The sequence below is a fragment of the Barbatula barbatula genome (assembly GCF_947034865.1).
Source record: "Barbatula barbatula genome assembly, chromosome: 20".
NCBI classification, from domain to species: domain Eukaryota; kingdom Metazoa; phylum Chordata; class Actinopteri; order Cypriniformes; family Nemacheilidae; genus Barbatula; species Barbatula barbatula.
Window position 1 is genome coordinate 11,574,204 of NC_136783.1, and position 20,580 is coordinate 11,594,783.

The 20,580-nt window shown below is 38.5% G+C and overlaps 1 protein-coding gene across 3 annotated transcripts in view; it reads right to left on the bottom strand.

The window, feature by feature from the left end:
• Positions 1–432: 432 nt before the first annotated feature.
• Positions 433–20,580, bottom strand: part of fgd5a (FYVE, RhoGEF and PH domain containing 5a) — a 44,827-nt gene continuing 24,679 nt past the window's right edge. Inside the window, exons 6-21 of one of the 3 annotated variants that reach the window (XM_079482591.1) lie at positions 16,610–16,761; positions 16,274–16,430; positions 7,728–7,818; positions 7,566–7,616; positions 7,404–7,462; positions 6,973–7,044; positions 6,312–6,380; positions 3,998–4,081; positions 3,816–3,895; positions 3,623–3,716; positions 3,376–3,513; positions 2,844–2,946; positions 2,609–2,745; positions 2,373–2,474; positions 1,880–2,034; positions 433–1,761 (exon numbers count right to left, since the gene is read on the bottom strand). In XM_079482591.1, coding sequence (XP_079338717.1) covers positions 1,725–1,761; positions 1,880–2,034; positions 2,373–2,474; positions 2,609–2,745; positions 2,844–2,946; positions 3,376–3,513; positions 3,623–3,716; positions 3,816–3,895; positions 3,998–4,081; positions 6,312–6,380; positions 6,973–7,044; positions 7,404–7,462; positions 7,566–7,616; positions 7,728–7,818; positions 16,274–16,430; positions 16,610–16,761 — 1,581 coding nt within the window. In that variant the 3' untranslated portion in view covers positions 433–1,724. Of the gene's footprint in view, positions 1,762–1,879; positions 2,035–2,345; positions 2,475–2,608; positions 2,746–2,843; positions 2,947–3,375; positions 3,514–3,622; positions 3,717–3,815; positions 3,896–3,997; positions 4,082–6,311; positions 6,381–6,972; positions 7,045–7,403; positions 7,463–7,565; positions 7,617–7,727; positions 7,819–16,273; positions 16,431–16,609; positions 16,762–20,580 lie in introns of all 3 variants that reach the window. The other 2 variants (XM_079482590.1, XM_079482592.1) reach the window with 2 other exon arrangements.

Consider the following 20,580-nt stretch of genomic DNA (forward strand, 5'->3'; position numbering starts at 1 on the left):
GTATGAAACAGCTTTTCACATTTCTTGAAAGAAAGGAACATGTACAGGGATTCTGTCAGAAAGGGAGGATGCACAGGGATGAAATGCATTCTCACCCGCCCCCCTAATTATGTATGTTACATTATTTTTCTTATGCAGGGCCTTTTCTCACAGAAAACCGTTTTTAAAAGTTAACATTCAAAGTCAAATTAAATAAACAACTTGATGTAAAATGATGTGTGGTAATAGCCAATTAAAGAGCATTCACCTACCGTATGTAAAAATAAAGTGAAAAGGCTCAGTTGAACGTGTGTCAGTTACTGTACGCTATCGTCCTTTCCAATGTGATGAAAATATACACACAATTCACCTCAACACAATGCAGTTATCATTTCATTAATGATCTCTCCAGCTAACAAAATGCAATACAACACTAGAACATCACTCTGTTTTACAGGCCTTTACTTACAGAAGAGATATCGACGATTCAATGCCAGCTTGTGATAAAATACACACCATATCAGAATTGAAAAGTCGCATTTGCATTATTGGGCAAAATTATAAACGAGTGTCGACAATTAATGAAGAATTTAGTGAGAGTGTTGAACAGCTTAATACAAATAGATATAACAAAGGGCCTATAACAGCCTACACTGCAAGGCTAAATAAAGCATGCGGCACTTGGTAATTTTTAATGTAAGGTTAATGCGACACCGATGTTCACAACATTTGCATACTGGTTTGCATTGAGGTTTCACCCAACTTGTCCTTCGAAAGGACACGCCTCCATGCTAGTACATCCGAAGGCACGCAAATTACCATGGCAACCATAAAACTGCAGAGCTATTGTTACTACTGTGAACAAAGCATTTAGACTTTCTATTATTCTGAATCAAAAATTTATAGAAAACAATAACTGTAGTTTCTTTACCCTTTCTTTAAATTGTATGGCTGTAAAATAACTACAAAATGAGATGAGAGAAATATCTTATTCTAGCAGCAAATAATACACATTACACTGTGAATTATTACAGTATTTCAAGTAAAAGTCTCAGTTAGGCTACAGTTCTGATATTCCAAATGTAAATATATGTCACATGGTGTTATTTTCTATAAAACAGGACTCTTAATATCTGACATTGTAGAATATTACATGCTAAATAGTTATAAGTTAAAAGAAATGATGTTATTTTTGTAACAAAAATGACGTGATTCAATCTTGCACTTTGAGTTAATTCATATTCTACATTAATTCACTGCTTTAATGTATAAATGACTGCACTGTATTACATCTGCATTTAGAAACATAGTTACAGTTTTAAAAAAGAACATTCCCCTTTATTTGTACACACAAATAATAATAAGTATTTATAACAGTCATTCACAACACCTGAGAAAACTGAGGCTTGACTGAACAGCACTGAATACATTTGGCACTTTTTGAATTAGTCTGTGAAGTCAAGAAGATGAGGCAATGAACAGTATGCAAGAGGAAAACTCCAAGCATGACAAGCCTTGTGTGACTCTATGTACGCTTCAAGAACTCTGTCCAAATATTCAGCACCCAAAAAAAGATAAAGATTAAAAAGGTATCCATTGTGTGAATGCGCTGGTTTCTCAGGCACAGGCAACTCTGATTTAATTTAAGTGTTTAAGACCATAATGGGTTTAGCTGTCTGGAATTCTGCTGGAGAGATGAGAACTTTGCCCAGTGTCTTGTTGCCAACTGAGCAAAGATGTAGATACTATAACACTGTAGCTTCCTCCATGGCATTAACCCACCTGCAAAATAAATGTCATTTCATTTAGTTTTTATGGACATCTGAATAAACAGTGTATTTAATAATAACAAATTTACAAAAACCCAAAGCTGATACAGAAATATTCATTAGTATTGTACCTGCGTGCCGTGTGTTGGTCATCTGCTCTAAAAGTGTAATAAAGTGTTTTTTTATGATAAAGCTGGAAAACACTGTCTGTGTCTTCTCCCTCTGATCGGTCAGACATCTTTACAGTAAAACCCTGCAGAGGAAGACTATCAGACGCCACTTTATCCTGTAGACCAAGAAAAGAGAGAGACAGGGAGATGTCAATGTGCAGTAGAGGGCAAGCAAACATAAATAAATAGTCTGCAAATGCATAAGAAAAAAATAAAATAATTTTGTTTTGGTCAGAGTGGCCACAACTTTACAATTTTCAGCACTTTTCTTTCAATTCTCTTTTATTATCAGGTGGTTCATGGCTATTGGAACCCTGTATGTTGCTAACAAGTAAAGCAATGTAATCTACATGTGTGTACACATGTACAGGAGAAGTGTGTGTAAGGTAGTGTTTGTGTTGGTGTGGGAGACTCTGGGCCCCCTCACCTCTCGTGCTTTAAAGGTGTAGAGCACCTTGTCTTTGAGCAGGAACCACAGCCTCTTCCACTTCCGTTTGCTCTTTTTGCGTCTCTGCAGACTGCCGCTCATCGTGGACCCTTCTGCACCCACAGACATCTACACAAACAGAGATAAACGTTGGGTAAAATATCTAGCCCAAAGTAATTCATAGAGGTCAAAGGTGGAGAAGGTGAGTAAAAGAGGTTTAGGTTCAATAGAGAGAGAGGTCATAGGGAAGTGTGTAAGTGTACCTGCGTGAGAGGTAAGGTGCTCTTTCTGTTCCTCCACAGACTTGGGGGCTGGAGGCTCTGGAATACAGCAGACAGAGGTCTGCTGGCCCTGTGTGTGCGGGGACTTGCGCTCCCACATGTTCCAGGAATATTACCACCTACATGCACACACAAACATAATACAAATGATCAACATATTCTGTTCTGTCTCTAACCAGGAAAGTATAAAATGTGTAAATTTTGGTTATTCCACTACCTCTCTTTCTGAGCTCGGCATAGCAGTGGTCACACACTTTAGCCATCCTGTCTTTCAGGTACTTAAGGGGATATCTGTTTCGCGAACAGGAACGACACACCACCTAAAAATAAAAACCGTGAGTAGTCGAGTGATATAGGTTTCTATATGGAGATATAATACTGCCACACATGACATAATATATTTGAACATAGCAATAAAATATACACAAAATAACAGAAAATTCTAAATTCACCAAAAACAAATCATGCACTCTTAATCCCAACAATTGGTCCTTAGTTTGAATGAAATAATCAATTTCCTAACACAAGGGGGCGCTGACACCTCTATTAATCGCCAAGCAGGGACTCTTTTCAGCTGGTTGATACATTAGTTGACTTCTAAAACAATCCTATTTATAATTAAGTAAATATACATTTATATTGTAGTGCATATTATATTACAGAATATATGAAATTCAGTATAAATTTCTGAACACGAAAATTGCTAGAATATAAAATAGAATATTACTCAGCAAGCAGTAATGTTTTACCTTTCCACAAGCATTGCAGTGATGTCGTCGCAGTGTTAGACTGAAGTCAGACGTGCAGTTCATGCACATCATCACATGTGACACAGGAACCAAAACGGGTGCGGCCTCTCCGAGAGACATCCACAATTTCTCTCTCGCCTGTGAATGGACAGTACATGTACATTATTAATTAAAATAATTCTACACAAAAACATAGTTTTTAACTATGTGGAACAGTATCGATCAGTATAAAACAATGTTCTCACACCTCACTAGAACAGCTGAAGGTGTTGAGACCAGCAGCGTGATCTGCTATAGCCCGACTCAGCGTGTGGAACCAGTCCTCTCTCTCTCCTAAAGAACTATCAGAGACAGATGGAGAGCGTTAGAAGGAGACTAAGTGCTTAAAGTAACTGTATTATAGAAGTACAGACACGTGCAAACCATGGAAATACGATTACCTGGCTGACAGTGTGATGGTAACATCATTGACTTCTATCCTGAGTGTGTTGAGCACATTGTCTATAACAGGTTTACTCACCTGTGAAAATATATAATGTAAATGCAGTTCAGTTGTTTAATAACAATTCATCTATTAATAAAGTACAAGCACTAAAATATCAAGTTTATCAGTTAGTCTTACCCTCATCCCACTTAAAGTGAGTGTGTTCTTTAATCTGTATTTACCATCTTGCTGAGGATAGGTGTACAGCATTACATCATTCATCTGCAACACAAACACACTATGATAAGATATATGTTTATAAACAACATTTACGCAATTTGTAATTATTACTAATAATACTTAATAGTTAATTAATTCATAATTCAGAGAAGCCCAGATTGAATTTCACAAACACTAAAGTGATTTCCAAATAATGTATTTATGTTTGTGTTTCTGTCCACCACAAGAGTGCAGTAAATGCTTCAAATAACTTTCACGCCAATCTGTTCTATTTCTGCCTTTTGTACACAAGCATTTCTCCACAAATGTATCACGTACACTTCAGCACTCAACAAAGCAATTCACACGTTCACAACAATAGCCTGTGCTCGATAAAAAAAACATCTAGTTATTTTCTCATATAATTGCCAGTCCCGACAAATCTCACACCCACAGAGAGGCTAGCACCACACTTCAAACCATTGTGTTTGCTCGACACATATAGCTCCAAACAAAAGTGGTGACATCATCAAACATGAAATGTTCGTGTCCCAAACATCAGAGGCAGGGTCCAGGAATTCAGTCCGGACGCTCCTGAGAAAGGCTTTTGGGTGGAGGCCGTAGGACAGGGATAACAAAAACATCAACACTAACAGTCACAACAACCCAGAAACAGCACAGAATGTAATCACAATAACAATAGTGTCATAAACTAAATCATTATCAGTTCTGCTTTATTATCCAGTGTGCTAACCCCCCCTGAGAGACCTCTTTGAAGAAACAAGGGAGAGAAATCAATCAAATCTCAACTATGACTTCCATGGTGCTCAGACACTTTGCAACAGAACACAGCCCAGAACATAAAACTGCACGACAAATGTGCAGCTCTTTACCTACTATGCAATTAATTTCTAAAATAAATATATTCTTTCAGATTGATCAAGATTACTGAATAAGATGAATGAATGAGTGAGATTGCTGGGACACACAGATAAGACACATCAACAAAACCAAAACGATGAACTGCATTACCAAAACCATACCAAGGAAATTTTAAAGACAATCAATAATATTTCTAAACAAATTTCTCCAATGAAGAAAACATGTTGAACATAGCTCAAATGTGGGGTTCAAATCCAAACTATTTATATTCACCCTTCACATTTTCATTACTTTCGCAGGTCTGCATATCACATTTTACAAATCTTTCTATGATTTCCTTGACAGTGGCAACCATGTCCCCTGTTCTCCATGTTCTCCATTCTAATATGTATTTTTGATCCAGAAGCCGTCCTTCAAAGACATTAAACATTATCACTCTGTGACTTTTTGTAGGGCAGTATTCATAGTGAAGGTTGCTTTTGATTTGAGGAAAAGACCCTTGAGCATTTGCGTGTGACTGATGGTTGGTCGGCTGAATTTCTTTTAGATGATTTACTTATTACTTCATAAATTACATTGGGATCTGTGAAAGTCATCCTTATCAGGGGACCCTCTGACATCATCACACCACGCCCAGTCAGCACTGGACTCTATCACATAAGTCACAAGCTCTCATAAACAGCATCAGTCAAAGTTTGATCAATTCAGGGAGGGTTTGAGAGTGAGTGACAGAGAGTATGAAAGCAGAGATGAAAAAATCTCAACAGTGTGGAGAATCTGGACAACCAAATGATCTATGTGTCTGTGAAGGACATGTCAGGACAGCATGTACAGAGTTCTGACTTTTATTAAAAACTACCTTTAATGCATTATTATAACAGCGGGGTGACACAGTCTCTTTTATAATATTAATAATAATAAATAATAACCTTAATAATGATAATGCTTTTCAGCAATACAACTATGATCTTTAAAGCATAGAAATGTGCTTAATTTAACACAGAACCAGCTGCTCATATGTGTTATTTTTCAGTTGTAGCATTTCTGTGTTGATCTGTTGTTCTCTGGGTCTAGTTCTGTCAGTAGTGTGCTGTCAGTACACTACAGACAGGAAGGTGGCTACCAATAACCTACAGCAGACATCCTGAGGGGAAACAGGACCCTCGAAAACAAGAGAGGAGTGGGGGGGAGGTAGCCTTGTGCTACAGCTGGAACGTTCAGTGTCTAAAACAATGTGCATGTAATAGCGTACTCTAGAAGAATTTAAACCTTGAACATACTGTAATGCGTATGTCAAAATGTCAAAAGAATTTCTGAGGTCCAGATGTAAACCAACCCATTCATAAGATCAATGTTCTTAATATGACCTAAATAAAACTCGTAAATAAAGTAGATAAGTGTGAAAAGATACCAGGAAGAGGTGTCTTGGCTGTCGGCATTTACGAGAGACCTTCATAAGAGTGCCCTCCTTGACAAAAACCTGAAACACACACAAATGCCAGAGACCACATGAGTTATGAGTGAGGGTGTTAGCCACTTAACTCTTCTAATAACAGTTTCTAACCTTTCTCTTAGGTTTTACAGGCAGTAAAAAACTGTAAACAATACAATTGGTGGACGGAAAATCCAATGAAACTATTTTAATAGCATTTTACAGCACAACCTTTCAGACAAAATGAAAAAGTGTACTATACATGGAAGTATCCTTAAAAGTGGGCCAAGTAGTAATGAAATCAGGGTACAGTATTTACTACATAAAGTTAACTTAAAATATAATTAAAGTATTTAATAAAATGAACATGAAGTGTACTTGTTTTTGTACAGAGAATTGTTAGTTTTGAACAATCAATGATTGGCTCTTTTTAACAGAAGAACTTTTCTTGAGTGGTTATGTTGAGATTCACTTTAAAGGATTGATATTGTGATGTTAACTTAGCAACATGTCACTACAAAAAGATCTACTATAAAAAATCATGTTAATGTCCATGCGTTGGCAAAAAACATTCATATTTCTATTTGCACAGACTTGTTTGGATTTGGAACAAAGCCAGCGAGTTTGAAGCTGAATTTACCCTTCCAGGCTGAAGAAGGTCTCTCTTGCCCCTCACACTGTAGTCAATGTGGACCAAACGAAGCAGGTTCTCCTGTGAATAGAGGGGAGAAAAATGAGAGTGAAAGAGAATGGGAAAATTAGAACACGTGAATGTCTCTCCTTGTGTTTGAACATGAACAAGGGAGAGAAAAGGCTTCTGGTAGAGATAGAGGGATTCAGTGTCTGTCTGACATTGCACGTATATGTGTGTGTGTGTGTACGTATCTGTGTGTGTGTGTGTGTGTGCGTGTTTAAGGATGCCTCTCTTTTTCACTGATTCAGTCTGGCCTATTCACACTGCTGTCTTTGATTCCAGACACCTGGGATACTTTATTTGGTGACATCATTTCCACTCTCCCCTTTTTATCATGTATTAACAACAACACTCTCCCTCACACAGAGAAAACTCACCCCGTGTTTTAGATTGTCATTAACCTGGTCAGCAACATCTGATACGATGACCAATGCAGCTGTTGATAAAAAATGCAGTCATAAGCACAATAACTGGCTTCACAGTTTAAAGACAGCAAATGTCCATCATTTTGTAGCATGTACTGTATAAGACAACAATACCTTGTGTGTCTTCATACTCTTTAGAATCTGGTGAGAGGTTGTTTAAGTAATCTGGAAAGAATGTGATAGAAAGGAAAATCATTCTCATGTGTTTTTTATAAATTGTATATGAGTACAGCCTCGTAGACACTACTCTCTCCAACACAGACACACAGTGTTCACCTGTGAGCAGCATGCGGTACTGGAGGACACGCACAATGACTCGCAGCAGCTGATGTGATAGAGGAATGTGAACTCCTTCAGCGTTCTGGTTCTGGAAGACACACACACACACACAGATACTCAGCATACTGTACATGTAGGTAAAATAGATCAATTAAAGGAAAAGTTCACCCAAAAATTTCATCATTAGGGTTGGGAATCGTTTCCATATTATTGATTCCAACTCTGATTCTGCTTATCGATTTCAATCGATACCCAGTTTCGATTCCAGAGTTGAAGTAAAACATTTAGATATCAACCTGAATGGTAATTTTGCCTCCTTATCGACTTGTTTTTAAATATATATATATATATATATATATATATATATATATATATATACATATATATATGACCAACATTTTGTGTATATATACACATAGAACCTGATTTACTTCAATTTGAACTACCATAGCTGAACTACATCATGGTTAAACTGTAGTTACTATGATACTATAGTTAATTTATGGTTCCTGTGCTTTTTACATTTACATTAAGTCATCTTATCCAAAGTGACTTACAAAGAATTTAGGGAGCAATTATAAGATATGTCATACTTTTTAATGCAAATACTATAGTTAAACTATGCATTTACATTTACATTTATGCATTTGGCAGACGCTTTTATCCAAAGTGACTTACATTGCATTATACAATATATATTTGTTTGCAAGTATGTGCAATCCCCTGGGATCTAACCCACGACCTTGGCATTGCTAGTGCTATGCTCTAACCACTGAACAACAAGAAAGCTTTGCTTACTATGGTAGAAATACTGCTAATTTTTATAGGGGCTTTTATTGAGATATCTGTAGATAACGCAACGCGTGTACTTTTCTAAAAATATGCAGACAGGAATTGATGAGAGGAATTCTAATTGAATCTCGAGTATCCGATTCCTATTCATTTTGTTTCCGATCCGATTCCTAGACTTTCGCTTTGAAAAATTGTTTCAAACCTGTACATTTATATGAACACATTTGTGTTTATGATGAACACAAAGAAAGATATTTGTAAGAATGTCAGTAAGCAAACCGATCTCATCTCCCATTTACTGCCATAGTAGGGAAAATGTACCAATCAATGGGTGATGAGATCTGTTTGGTTACAAGCATTCTTCCAAATATCCTTTGTGTTTAGCAGAACAAATAAAGAACAAAATTTATAAAGGTTTGAAACAACATGACGGTGAGTAAATGATGACACAATTTTCATTTTTGGGTGAACAATCCCTTTAAATAAAAAACAATCAAATACATTAAAAACAGAAATATTGTTAACTAATGCTTGAGGTAATGTATTTACACGCTGTGCACAATGTAGTTACAGCTAAGCATTGAGCTGTTTGCATTTCATTAGTTTCCATGGCAATGTGGGTGGGTGATACTGAAATGGATCCTTGTAAAGTAAATTGGAAAATAATTAACCAATCTGCATATCTATTGGCGATTTCAGTGCCAACAACAAACAAAAGTTGTGCGGCCCAAACTTAAAGGGATACTTCACCCAAAAATTCTGTCATCATTTATGCACCTTTGAGTTGTTTCAAATCTGTATACATTTCTTTGTTTTGATGAACACAAAAAGATATTTGGAAGAACGCTTATAACCATGGTAGTCAAAAGTGACCCAGAACTCTTTGCTGTCCTACATTCTTCAAAATGTCTTCTTTTGTGTTCAACAGGACAAGAAAAAATAAAAAGTAATTTTTCCTACTATTTTTCCTATGGGAGTCAATGGGGGGCAAAATCTGTCTGGTTATGAGCAGTCTTTCAAATATCTTTCTCTGTGTTCATCAGAAGAAAGACATTTTATACAGATTTGGAACAAATAGAAGGTGATTAAATGATGACAGAATTTTCATTTTTGGGTGAAGTATCCCATTAACTTCCTGTAGACCTCCTAAAATAATCAATAACTGTAGTTTAATGTAATTTAATACAATAAATAGAGAATTAAATATTAATACAAATTAATTATAAAATAAATTGCTATATTATAACCAAACATGGATTGGATGTTAACTTTGGACCAGGGAATGCATTCGATGAAACGAAAACAAGTTCATATTTTAAAAAGGAATTTACTGAACTATCTTTAATTGTGTTATATGAAATCCTTATTTTTCCACTGAGGTCCACTGTTCATACAGTTTTACAGGAATATAGGGCTTTTAACCACCTTTGACCTGTACAAGGTAAGGTAAAGTATCATAGCTCACAAAAGCACCACTCAGAAAAGCCTCTTCCAAGGTTATTCATTGACCTTCTTTTTCCCTTACAAAAAACCCTGAGCATGCCTCATTCCATCCAATTACTTCCCCAATTACATCATTCACCGAGAGAAAAAGTGAACAAGTGAATCAGTCAAACACAGGGCGAAAAAATCTATCAAGGCCTAATTGACTTTGACAAGTCATTGTTCATGTGAGCTCTGAGGAGCCTGGAGGGGACATGAAAGGTCGGCAGAGGGCAGAACATGGGCGAATAACTCTTTTCTTATAGTATGGGCTCCTTCTTTCTCCTGAGACCTCCAGAAAAAAGCTTCTGGGAAAGAGATGCTGTCAATATCCTAATATCCAAATGACCACTGTGTTCCTAACAAAAATTCATCCACCTGTGTGAGTGAATGGAGGTTTGCACAGAGGGAGTTATGGCCTCGAGATAAAAGACGGCAAACAGTGATTGTCCAGTTCACACACCTGCCACAACATCACTCCCAAAGCACACGAGCCCTCTGGCTTTCAATGTCTCTCACACAAGCTTATTCTGTTGCCTGTATGGTGACCTCATAATTTTTTATCAGCCCATTCTATTCATCACCTTACTCATTTCATTTCATTTCATTTTATAGTAGCACAGGTGCGCTGTGACCACAGTATGAGAACAGTATGAGCACACAGTGAGTGTGAGAACAGAATGAGCACACAGTGAGTGCGCTGTGACCACAGTATGAGAACAGTATGAGCACACAGTGAGTGCGCTGTGACCACAGTATGAGAACAGTATGAGCACACAGTGAGTGCGCTGTGACCACAGTATGAGAACAGAATGAGCACACAGTGAGTGCGCTGTGACCACAGTATGAGCACAGTATGAGCACACAGTGAGTGCGCTGTGACCACAGTATGAGAACAGAATGAGCACACAGTGAGTGCGCTGTGACCACAGTATGAGAACAGTATGAGCACACAGTGAGTGCGCTGTGACCACAGTATGAGCACAGTATGAGCACACAGTGAGTGCGCTGTGACCACAGTATGAGAACAGAATGAGCACACAGTGAGTGCGCTGTGACCACAGTATGAGAACAGTATGAGCACACAGTGAGTGCGCTGTGACCACAGTATGAGAACAGTATGAGCACACAGTGAGTGCGCTGTGACCACAGTATGAGAACAGTATGAGCACACAGTGAGTGCGCTGTGACCACAGCATGAGAACAATATGAGCACACAGTGAGTGCGCTGTGACCACAGTATGAGAACAGTATGAGCACACAGTGAGTGCGCTGTGACCACAGTATGAGCACAGAATGAGCACACAGTGAGTGCGCTGTGACCACAGCATGAGAACAATATGAGCACACAGTGAGTGCGCTGTGACCACAGCATGAGAACAGTATGAGCACACAGTGAGTGCGCTGTGACCACAGTATGAGCACAGAATGAGCACACAGTGAGTGCGCTGTGACCACAGCATGAGAACAATATGAGCACACAGTGAGTGCGCTGTGACCACAGTATGAGAACAATATGAGCACACAGTGAGTGCGCTGTGACCACAGTATGAGAACAGTATGAGCACACAGTGAGTGCGCTGTGACCACAGTATGAGCACAGAATGAGCACACAGTGAGTGCGCTGTGACCACAGTATGAGAACAGAATGAGCACACAGTGAGTGCGCTGTGACCACAGTATGAGAACAGAATGAGCACACAGTGAGTGCGCTGTGACCACAGCATGAGAACAGTATGAGCACACAGTGAGTGCGCTGTGACCACAGTATGAGCACAGAATGAGCACACAGTGAGTGCGCTGTGACCACAGTATGAGCACAGAATGAGCACACAGTGAGTGCGCTGTGACCAGAGTATGAGAACAGAATGAGCACACAGTGAGTGCGCTGTGACCACAGTATGAGAACAGAATGAGCACACAGTGAGTGCGCTGTGACCACAGTATGAGAACAGAATGAGCACACAGTGAGTGCGCTGTGACCACAGCATGAGAACAGAATGAGCACACAGTGAGTGCGCTGTGACCACAGCATGAGAACAGAATGAGCACACAGTGAGTGCGCTGTGACCACAGTATGAGAACAGAATGAGCACACAGTGAGTGCCCTGTGACCACAGTATGACAACAGAATGAGCACACAGTGAGTGCGCTGTGACCACAGTATGAGCACAGAATGAGCACACAGTGAGTGCGCTGTGACCACAGTATGAGAACAGTATGAGCACACAGTGAGTGCGCTGTGACCACAGTGTGATAACAGAATGAGCACACAGTGAGTGCGCTGTGACCACAGTATGAGCACAGAATGAGCACACAGTGAGTGCGCTGTGACCACAGTATGAGCACAGAATGAGCACACAGTGAGTGCGCTGTGACCACAGTATGAGAACAGTATGAGCACAGAATGAGCACACAGTGAGTGCGCTGTGACCACAGTATGAGCACAGAATGAGCACACAGTGAGTGCGCTGTGACCACAGTATGATAACAATATGAGCACACAGTGAGTGCGCTGTGACCACAGTATGAGCACAGAATGAGCACACAGTGAGTGCGCTGTGACCACAGTATGAGAACAATATGAGCACACAGTGAGTGCGCTGTGACCACAGTATGATAACAATATGAGCACACAGTGAGTGCGCTGTGACCACAGTATGAGCACAGAATGAGCACACAGTGAGTGCGCTGTGACCACAGTATGAGAACAATATGAGCACACAGTGAGTGCGCTGTGACCACAGTATGATAACAATATGAGCACACAGTGAGTGCGCTGTGACACTTTTAGCTCGCTGTGACTTCATATTTTGACCACATCGTGAGTATTCTGGGAGCTCATGGTGAGATCACTGTGAGATCAAATTGTTGACTGGGAAGGTCACATGAACAACCTAATAGACAAATATAATTATTTCTGATTTAAGCAGAAAATCAGAGGTGGGCACATTGTCTCGCAGTGTGAACACAGCCTTTCTCTCATCTCTGAATAACATGCACCTGTAATCTAATGACTCCCTCTCTGTATCTGTTCCTTCACTGCGATGCACATCATCCTGAGCAACCAAAAAAGCCTGACTGATTCCCAGTGTCAAAGCACAATGTGGTTACTTTGTTCAAAGTGATGGTATTGATGAACAACCGAGTTCAGAATGATGACGCTAAATTACAATCCAATTGACATTTGTGCTGAAGAAGTGACCAGTCTTTGTGCGTGTCTGAATGTGTATGTGTAGACAGTGCTGGATTGGGACACAGCCAGTGAGCTTGTTGGAAGGGGGGACTACCGCTTGTGCCAGTAAACAGACAGGCTACACAAATCAGGCACTAGTCCGGCTGAAGCAGCGTCTGCACGGACAGCTGATTTAATTCAGGGTTGTTTAAGAAGGCTGCTCGGCTAATTAGCTTTTTTTCCGCCTCATTGCCCAGATGCCAGATCAGTGTGTGCATTTGTGTGTGTGTTTTGTCTTTGTCTCGTTCTTTCCACCTGCGCAATTTAAAGGTCCAGTGTATGAAATGTAGCGCCATCTAGCGACGAGGTTGTGAAATGCAACCAACGGCTCACCCACTACTCTCCCTTTCAAAGCACTACGGTGGGTGACAACGAACAAATATCTTGTCACGTTTTTGCTTCTTTGTAGAGCAGTTCATTCGTTTAGGACTATTTTAATAACAACATGGCGAATTCCTTGCAGGGGGACCTGCGGCGTAAGTAGATAGAAATAGCTCATTCTAAGGTAATAAAAACATATCTCTTTTTAAACCACACTGATATGAAGTGGAGAAAAAAAGAGTCTCTAGAGTTTTTAAAATATCAACAATGTCATAGAATGTCCCCAGATTTATCTGCAAAATAATTGTATCTTATTTGTTTTCTATAATATTTCTTCAAAGGAATTATAAGAGAAGGGACAAAGTGGATGTTTTAGTGAAAACATACAGTATCTAAATTCTCTTTTAGTTGTCCTGAGTTATGAGAGAGTGACAGTTATGACCTCTGAGCAACAGATACAAAAAATACTAAAATGTGACAGAATGTTGAATATAAACAGGAAGCTTGCAAAACAAACTTATCTCTTAGATTGTCCCAACTCTGTCTTTCTCTTTACATATTCTATAGACAAATAGACACACAAGCACACGTTACTGGTGAAAACCCTTGTAAATGGTCTGGCTGCACGTGGTTTAATCCTATCAGGTCACAGTGATGATCAGATCAGCTACTGTAGATACTTCATCTCTGTCATCAACCCGGCAGGTGCGCACACACATGTACAGAAAATAAGATTACACAGGCTCTACTCCAGAGAAGAGAATTCCTAATGCATATACTATCAGAGCCAGTGAGGACCATACTGACAAAATGCTGCTTGTGTATTTTCTAACGCAAAAAGCAACACCAGGGAACCTCATGGGATAAAAAGCCCCAAATCTATTCCACTTCTAAAGGATAAATATATTTCATAATCTATATAAACAGATGGATGCAGCAAGAAAACAAAAAGTAGATAGTATTAAACCCATTCTTAAAAGCAAAAAATTTAAGAAATATATATAAATTAAGATATTATGATTGTTGCATTCAGACAATAATTCTGTGACTTTAAAGGACATTTCAAATATAACAATATTTGACCTTAACATGTCCAAATGTTAAACTTTGTGTTGCTGGAAATGTTAGAATTTCCAGCATAAAAAAACTACTGTATGTGCATCAGTTCATAAAATGACCCAATATTGCATTAAACAGTCTGATATGAAATATTATTCTCAGCTCAACAATACAAACGGCACGGACAGAACGTGGTACGTTACTACAAATATGATATTGCTGACAATGGTGGAATACTGTATACTGACATAAAACAGCAGATTTTTCACCACTTGAGTTGTTCACCTAGAGGCATCGAACAACGAAATCAAATCCATCTCCTCCTGTTTAACAAGCCGAGAGAAGCATCACAGAACAGATTGGGTAAATAAAAGAAGTCAGCAGTGCTTAGACTAATGGTTGGCAGGTTAAGAGAAATGTGAGGAAGGCTTGCACTTGACTCTTGTGTTGCGTTTGTGAGAGTCAGCGATATTGGTTTCATCAGTGCGGAGTGACCACAGGCAACCAATGCGGTTCAGCACATATATCATCCAGTCAATGCTTGTTTGTGTTACTAAATCTGAGTTTGAACACAAAGGAAGACATTTTATCTTGATTAAATCTTTGTGAAGACAGAATGTGCTGTCATGGGAAGAAATGACACCTGAAGATTTGAAGATCTTAAGCTTCTTCAATTGTTTGTAAAGCCACAGGAGAAACCTGACACATGGTAGGTTGTCATATGTTATTAAAGATAAAAAAATAAAAAATGTAACTAAAGATAAAAAAAGGGCCTCCCTATCACAGAAATATGAAATATTTCACCAAGCTATGAACATGAACATGTCACCGAACTTAATTCATGTGTATCTAAGCTGGAAAATCTACTATAAAACAACAGTCTAAGCTGTCTTAAAAAAAAAAAAACATGTAGCCACTACCAAAATATTCACTATAAAAATACAATGAATAATTGACCATGGTGAGAGTCAAGAACTATACATTTACAATAAATACAACTTTTATTTTGTATTTTTACTCATTTTTAAATGAGTAAAAATAAAAAAAAATTATTCATTCACTTCCATTATGTGGCTGAACGAAACATTTTTTAGGTTGGATAAAGTTAAATAATAAACAGTTACTCTATAGGCTGATTGTGTGTAAAGAAATTTGCATTACGACAAGAGCAGATAATGATTGGAGACAGTTAGCTAAATCAGTCTCTCACTCTTTCCTCTTTCTGCTATACATTGAGGATCCAATTTAGAGTCAACCACCCACGGAGGCTACTCTGAATGCAGATGCTCATGCATATTAATGAGTGAGGACAGCTGGCTTCCTGTCGTTGGTGATCCCGATCAACACTGAAATGTGTGGTCAGTGACTCCACCAACCATCCTCCAATGAGATGATACAGTTTCTGTTGTACCAACATTTCTGGCACAGTGCGCTGATTGTGTCTTTAATACGCAACAGGTACTGTCATGATCACACACAAAACCATTCACAATTATGTCTTGAAAGTGTGATGTAAATGTTGGTACCATTTGCGACAAAATTCAAATTCTAAAACAACGGATTTGACTGAATTTGTGACATTAATTCTTAGAAATCCAGCACGCCTATGACATATCCCTTGTATTTGTCGTAAACAACCAGCCATGAACCTCACCTCAAACTGTTTCACCACATCTTCAAAAGCTTTATTCTGTCTGCAGCTCTCCTCCAGCACTGATATGCTGTGGTCATAGTCTGAGATGTAGGTCGCGAAGGCTGAAAACTCTGCTCGGCGTGTTAAAATGACATCAACCATGGTCGGGCTGTCCTCCCTGGACATGAACGAGAGACACAAGATGGGTTTGGCTCCTCAGGGCATTCATGATGGCATTATAACTGGTTTCAGAAGGACAGCAGCGAAATGTAACCTTCCATAAATTACTTTATGGAATGACATGCTATATAATATGCAGAATGTGCATTTGTACAGTTTGCTTGTTTTTACACTCACCACTGTTTAATGCGGGACTCCAGCTCATTGAGGATCTCAGTGTGGAGGTGGTAAACTTGAGGAAGGGTGCTGAGGATCTCGTCCAGTTTAACTTTTTCTAACAGGGGTTCTTCATCCTCCGCAATTGTTGACTTAACTGCTTCTCTGAAGTCCTGAAGAAAAAATAGATTGCCATGATAAATACTATGAGACAAATGAAAAATCATCAAAATAATATCATTTCGTGTTATTCAATTCTTTTCACCACAAATGTCATAATTAGTTTTTCCATCTTTCTCTGACCGTTAGAATTAAACAGGCAACTGTGTCTGTTCGATGGTTGGTGTGAGTTACAGCAGTATGTCATTTCCTGTTTCTTTCTTATTGTCTTTCTCACATTACATTCTGTTCAGTGCATACAGTTTAAATCAATAAAGCTGGTGAAAAAAGTGAAAACAAACCAAACACAAAGGACATCAGTAGGGAAATGGAAACTATACCAAATCCCAATACTCTCTTAATCTTTACTTGTCCTCTCTCTTCTCACTATAAACTGAACTCTGACCAAATTCATCCCTCAGGATGAGCTTTCAAAGCTTAAGCCACTGGATTGAGCTGGGAGCAGTCTGTGTACCATCCTCCAGCTTCGGCACAATCTTTGCCCACGATTTCACCCATCGGGGGAACATGTTATTCGTTTCTGCTGAATATATTTGTTTTGAACATGACTGGCGGTTAAATTGAGAGGCCATGAGCTGGCCTGGCCACTAAATTCACAGACAGGATATATTTACTTGACTCACTGTAGATTTAATGATGTGTACCTTATGAATAGCTTAGAGAGACATGTCCTTGCATGCAAAGCTGTAGGAGACCACCAATGATACAGAGCTGCGTGTGTCCATCAGTTTTGTTGAAAGTGGTGACATAAAACAAACTCATATATGTATGCGATCGCGCTGGGAGGTAATACGCTGGAATCCTGTCTAAGCTTCGCACATACATCAATGTATATTGATCTCACACATGTTGCCATTTGTCAATGCTCTCATAAACAACATATTTTAGTTTTTCTCGTTGCTATTAAGCTGCTTTGAAAAAAACCCATCTTAATAACAGAAACTCGCTGACTGATATAAAAAGTGTTTTTTCTTTACAGCAACTTAACTTTCTTAAACCTCATTATATTTTTATGGCTTTATTTACTTGCTTACTGTTCAGCTGAGGTAAATAAACAGCGACACTGGAACTGGACTGGATGGTGTTAAGAAACTAATCACTTACATTCCTGCTGAGTGTTTCTTCAGTGGCTTTTATAAGACTGGTGCAAAGCAAATAAATGAAAGCTAGGGTTTAGTTCTCACATGTCTAGTCTGTTATTAAAGCACACTGCGGTACAATTAAAACCATAATTTCCCATCAGGGACAGGTTCTGGAAATTCTTTGTATTTTTGTGTTATTCAATATCAAACAATGGAACAATAGGCCACGTGCTCTATCCTGTAGTGTTTCGATGGAGCGCTCTTTCCCTTTTACAGTACAGAGAAGAGATATTTATGATAGGTGTATAATTAAAGCTAACATCCTATATAAAAATACAAAAACTAAACTTAAATCTGGAGATGAAATCTGGTTTGACAAAGAATGTAAAATGAAAAGAGAACAACTACAACAGATCTCCAACCTAAGACACAGAGAGCCGCACAAACCAGAAATTAGACAAAACTATTGGGATTACAAGAATACAATCCACTCCAAAAAAACAACATTACTTTAATCGTCCTCTCAATGATTTCCAAGACTCTATTAATATTAAAAAATTATGGGAAAAATTGAATATTCTCAATAAACAACAAAACCTGGATATAGCCATACAAAATGGAGAACTATGGAAAGACTATTCTAAAAACCTGTTCAGAGAAATCTTACAGCCCAGGCTCAATACAGCCACTATACAAAAGCGGAGATAAATTTTACCCCAATAACTACCGAGGCATTTGTGTGAACAGCACCATCATAATAACAAAGGAAAAATGTATGCATGTTTTGTTGATTTAAAAAAAAGCATTTGATTCAAAATGGCATGACGGCCTATATTATAAAATTCTACAATCAGGCATAGGAGGAAAAGCTTATGACATCAATAAATCTGTGTAAACTGAAAACAAATGCGTAGTTCAAATTGCAGATTAAAGAACAGAATTTTCACTCGGGGCGCAGAGTAAGACAGGGATGCAATTTAAATCCAACTCTTTTTAACTTATATATAAATTATGAGTTAGCTGTGTTAATGGAAAAATCTGCAACAGCCGGTCTCATTTTAAACAATGTCTTCTGTATGCTGATGATCTTTTGCTGCTGTCAGATACTGCCGAAGGTCTACAGCAACACCTACACCTGCTAGAGAAATACTGTCAAAATTGTGCCCTGGCAGTCAATCTGAAAAAAGCTAAAATTATGATTTTCCAGAAAAAGGCGGATTACAGGATAACAGATACACATTCACTTCAGGAAAAACCACAATAGAACACACATTACACTATGGTTATCTCGACCTAATAATCAGCTCGTCAAGAGGATTGGGTCTGACAGAGAAAGCTAGACGAGCATTTTACGCCATCAAAGGAAAATTTAACCAATCAGATATTCCAGTTACAGACTGGAATCTTTGATAGTTATTATGTATATATGCATACGGCAAAAACCAAAGTAAACTAGAATGTTATCGGACATTAAACACAAAATACATTCTGGCAGATTATCTCTGCACTGCTGGAGATGTGAAACAGAGACAGAACTTGATCAACTACAGACTCAGTGATCACAGTCTGTCCATAGAGAAAAGCAGACACAGACAAACATGAGTTTGTGCCCACTGTGACACTGGTGAGGTCGAGACAGAGTCAAACTTTCTCCTTCATTGTAATCAATTTAAAAAAGTGAGAGAGAAACACTTTCCCCTTATGTCAAAGCGCATGCCAAAGTTTATAGGTCTTCAGAAATAATGTCAAGTACCTTGAAATTTAAGCTAAAAAGACCAACAATAATACTCTCATGCTGTTCATTCATCAACAATTCATCCAAAAATGAAAAAACGTTTAGCTTGGGTGAATTATTCCTTTAATGTTTTGATGGAAGTCTCAATGGGTTAAAACAACCCAGCATTTTGGTTTTAAACAATCCAGCATATGTAAAATTACAACCCAACTGGATTGGGTGTGTCATTTTATGGCCCAGCATGTTTTAGAGTAGGTACAAAGTTTGTCTAACATGTTACTTCAAAAATTTATTTTGACAAATTTATTTAGACAGTTTAAGTAAAAGCATTTGCATTAATTTAGCATATATAATTCAATCTTAACAAACGAGTGATGTGAAATGTCTATTCATCACAAGTCACTTCCATTCTGTCAAACCAAAGATAACTAGACAGATAAATAATTCACATTTTTATTAAATCTAATTAACATCAGAGATAAACTGTACTGTAACTTTAAAAGATGCATATGCTTAACCTAAACGGCAGAAATCCCTAAGCAACAGTGGGGAAAGAAACACCCTCAAAGTCACCGTCGACAGCAGCCAAAGACTGATTTAATGATGTAGTAGTGGACAGAAAATCAAGGTGACTCAGATCCTCTCATTATCATTCAACTCAACACAGAGTGATTAATGATATCTTTATTTTCTCCATGTACCTTCTAATTGTTCAATGCGGTATAAATCGTCTCGGTTACGTCTGTAACCTCGGTTCCCTGATGGAGGGAACGAGACGTTGTGAGAGACTGACTGGGGTTTGATCTTGAGAACCTACCTTCTCCGAGATAATTAATTAATAAAACGCCAATGGGCTTGGCGAATGGCACGCGCACGCCAGTCTCCGCCCCGTGCATACGGGTATAAAGGAAGATGGCGGCGGTCATTCACTCACCCTTTGTACTGAGGAACCTGAGAGGGCACTCCCGTTCACTGCAGTGATTCGGTGCAGCGTT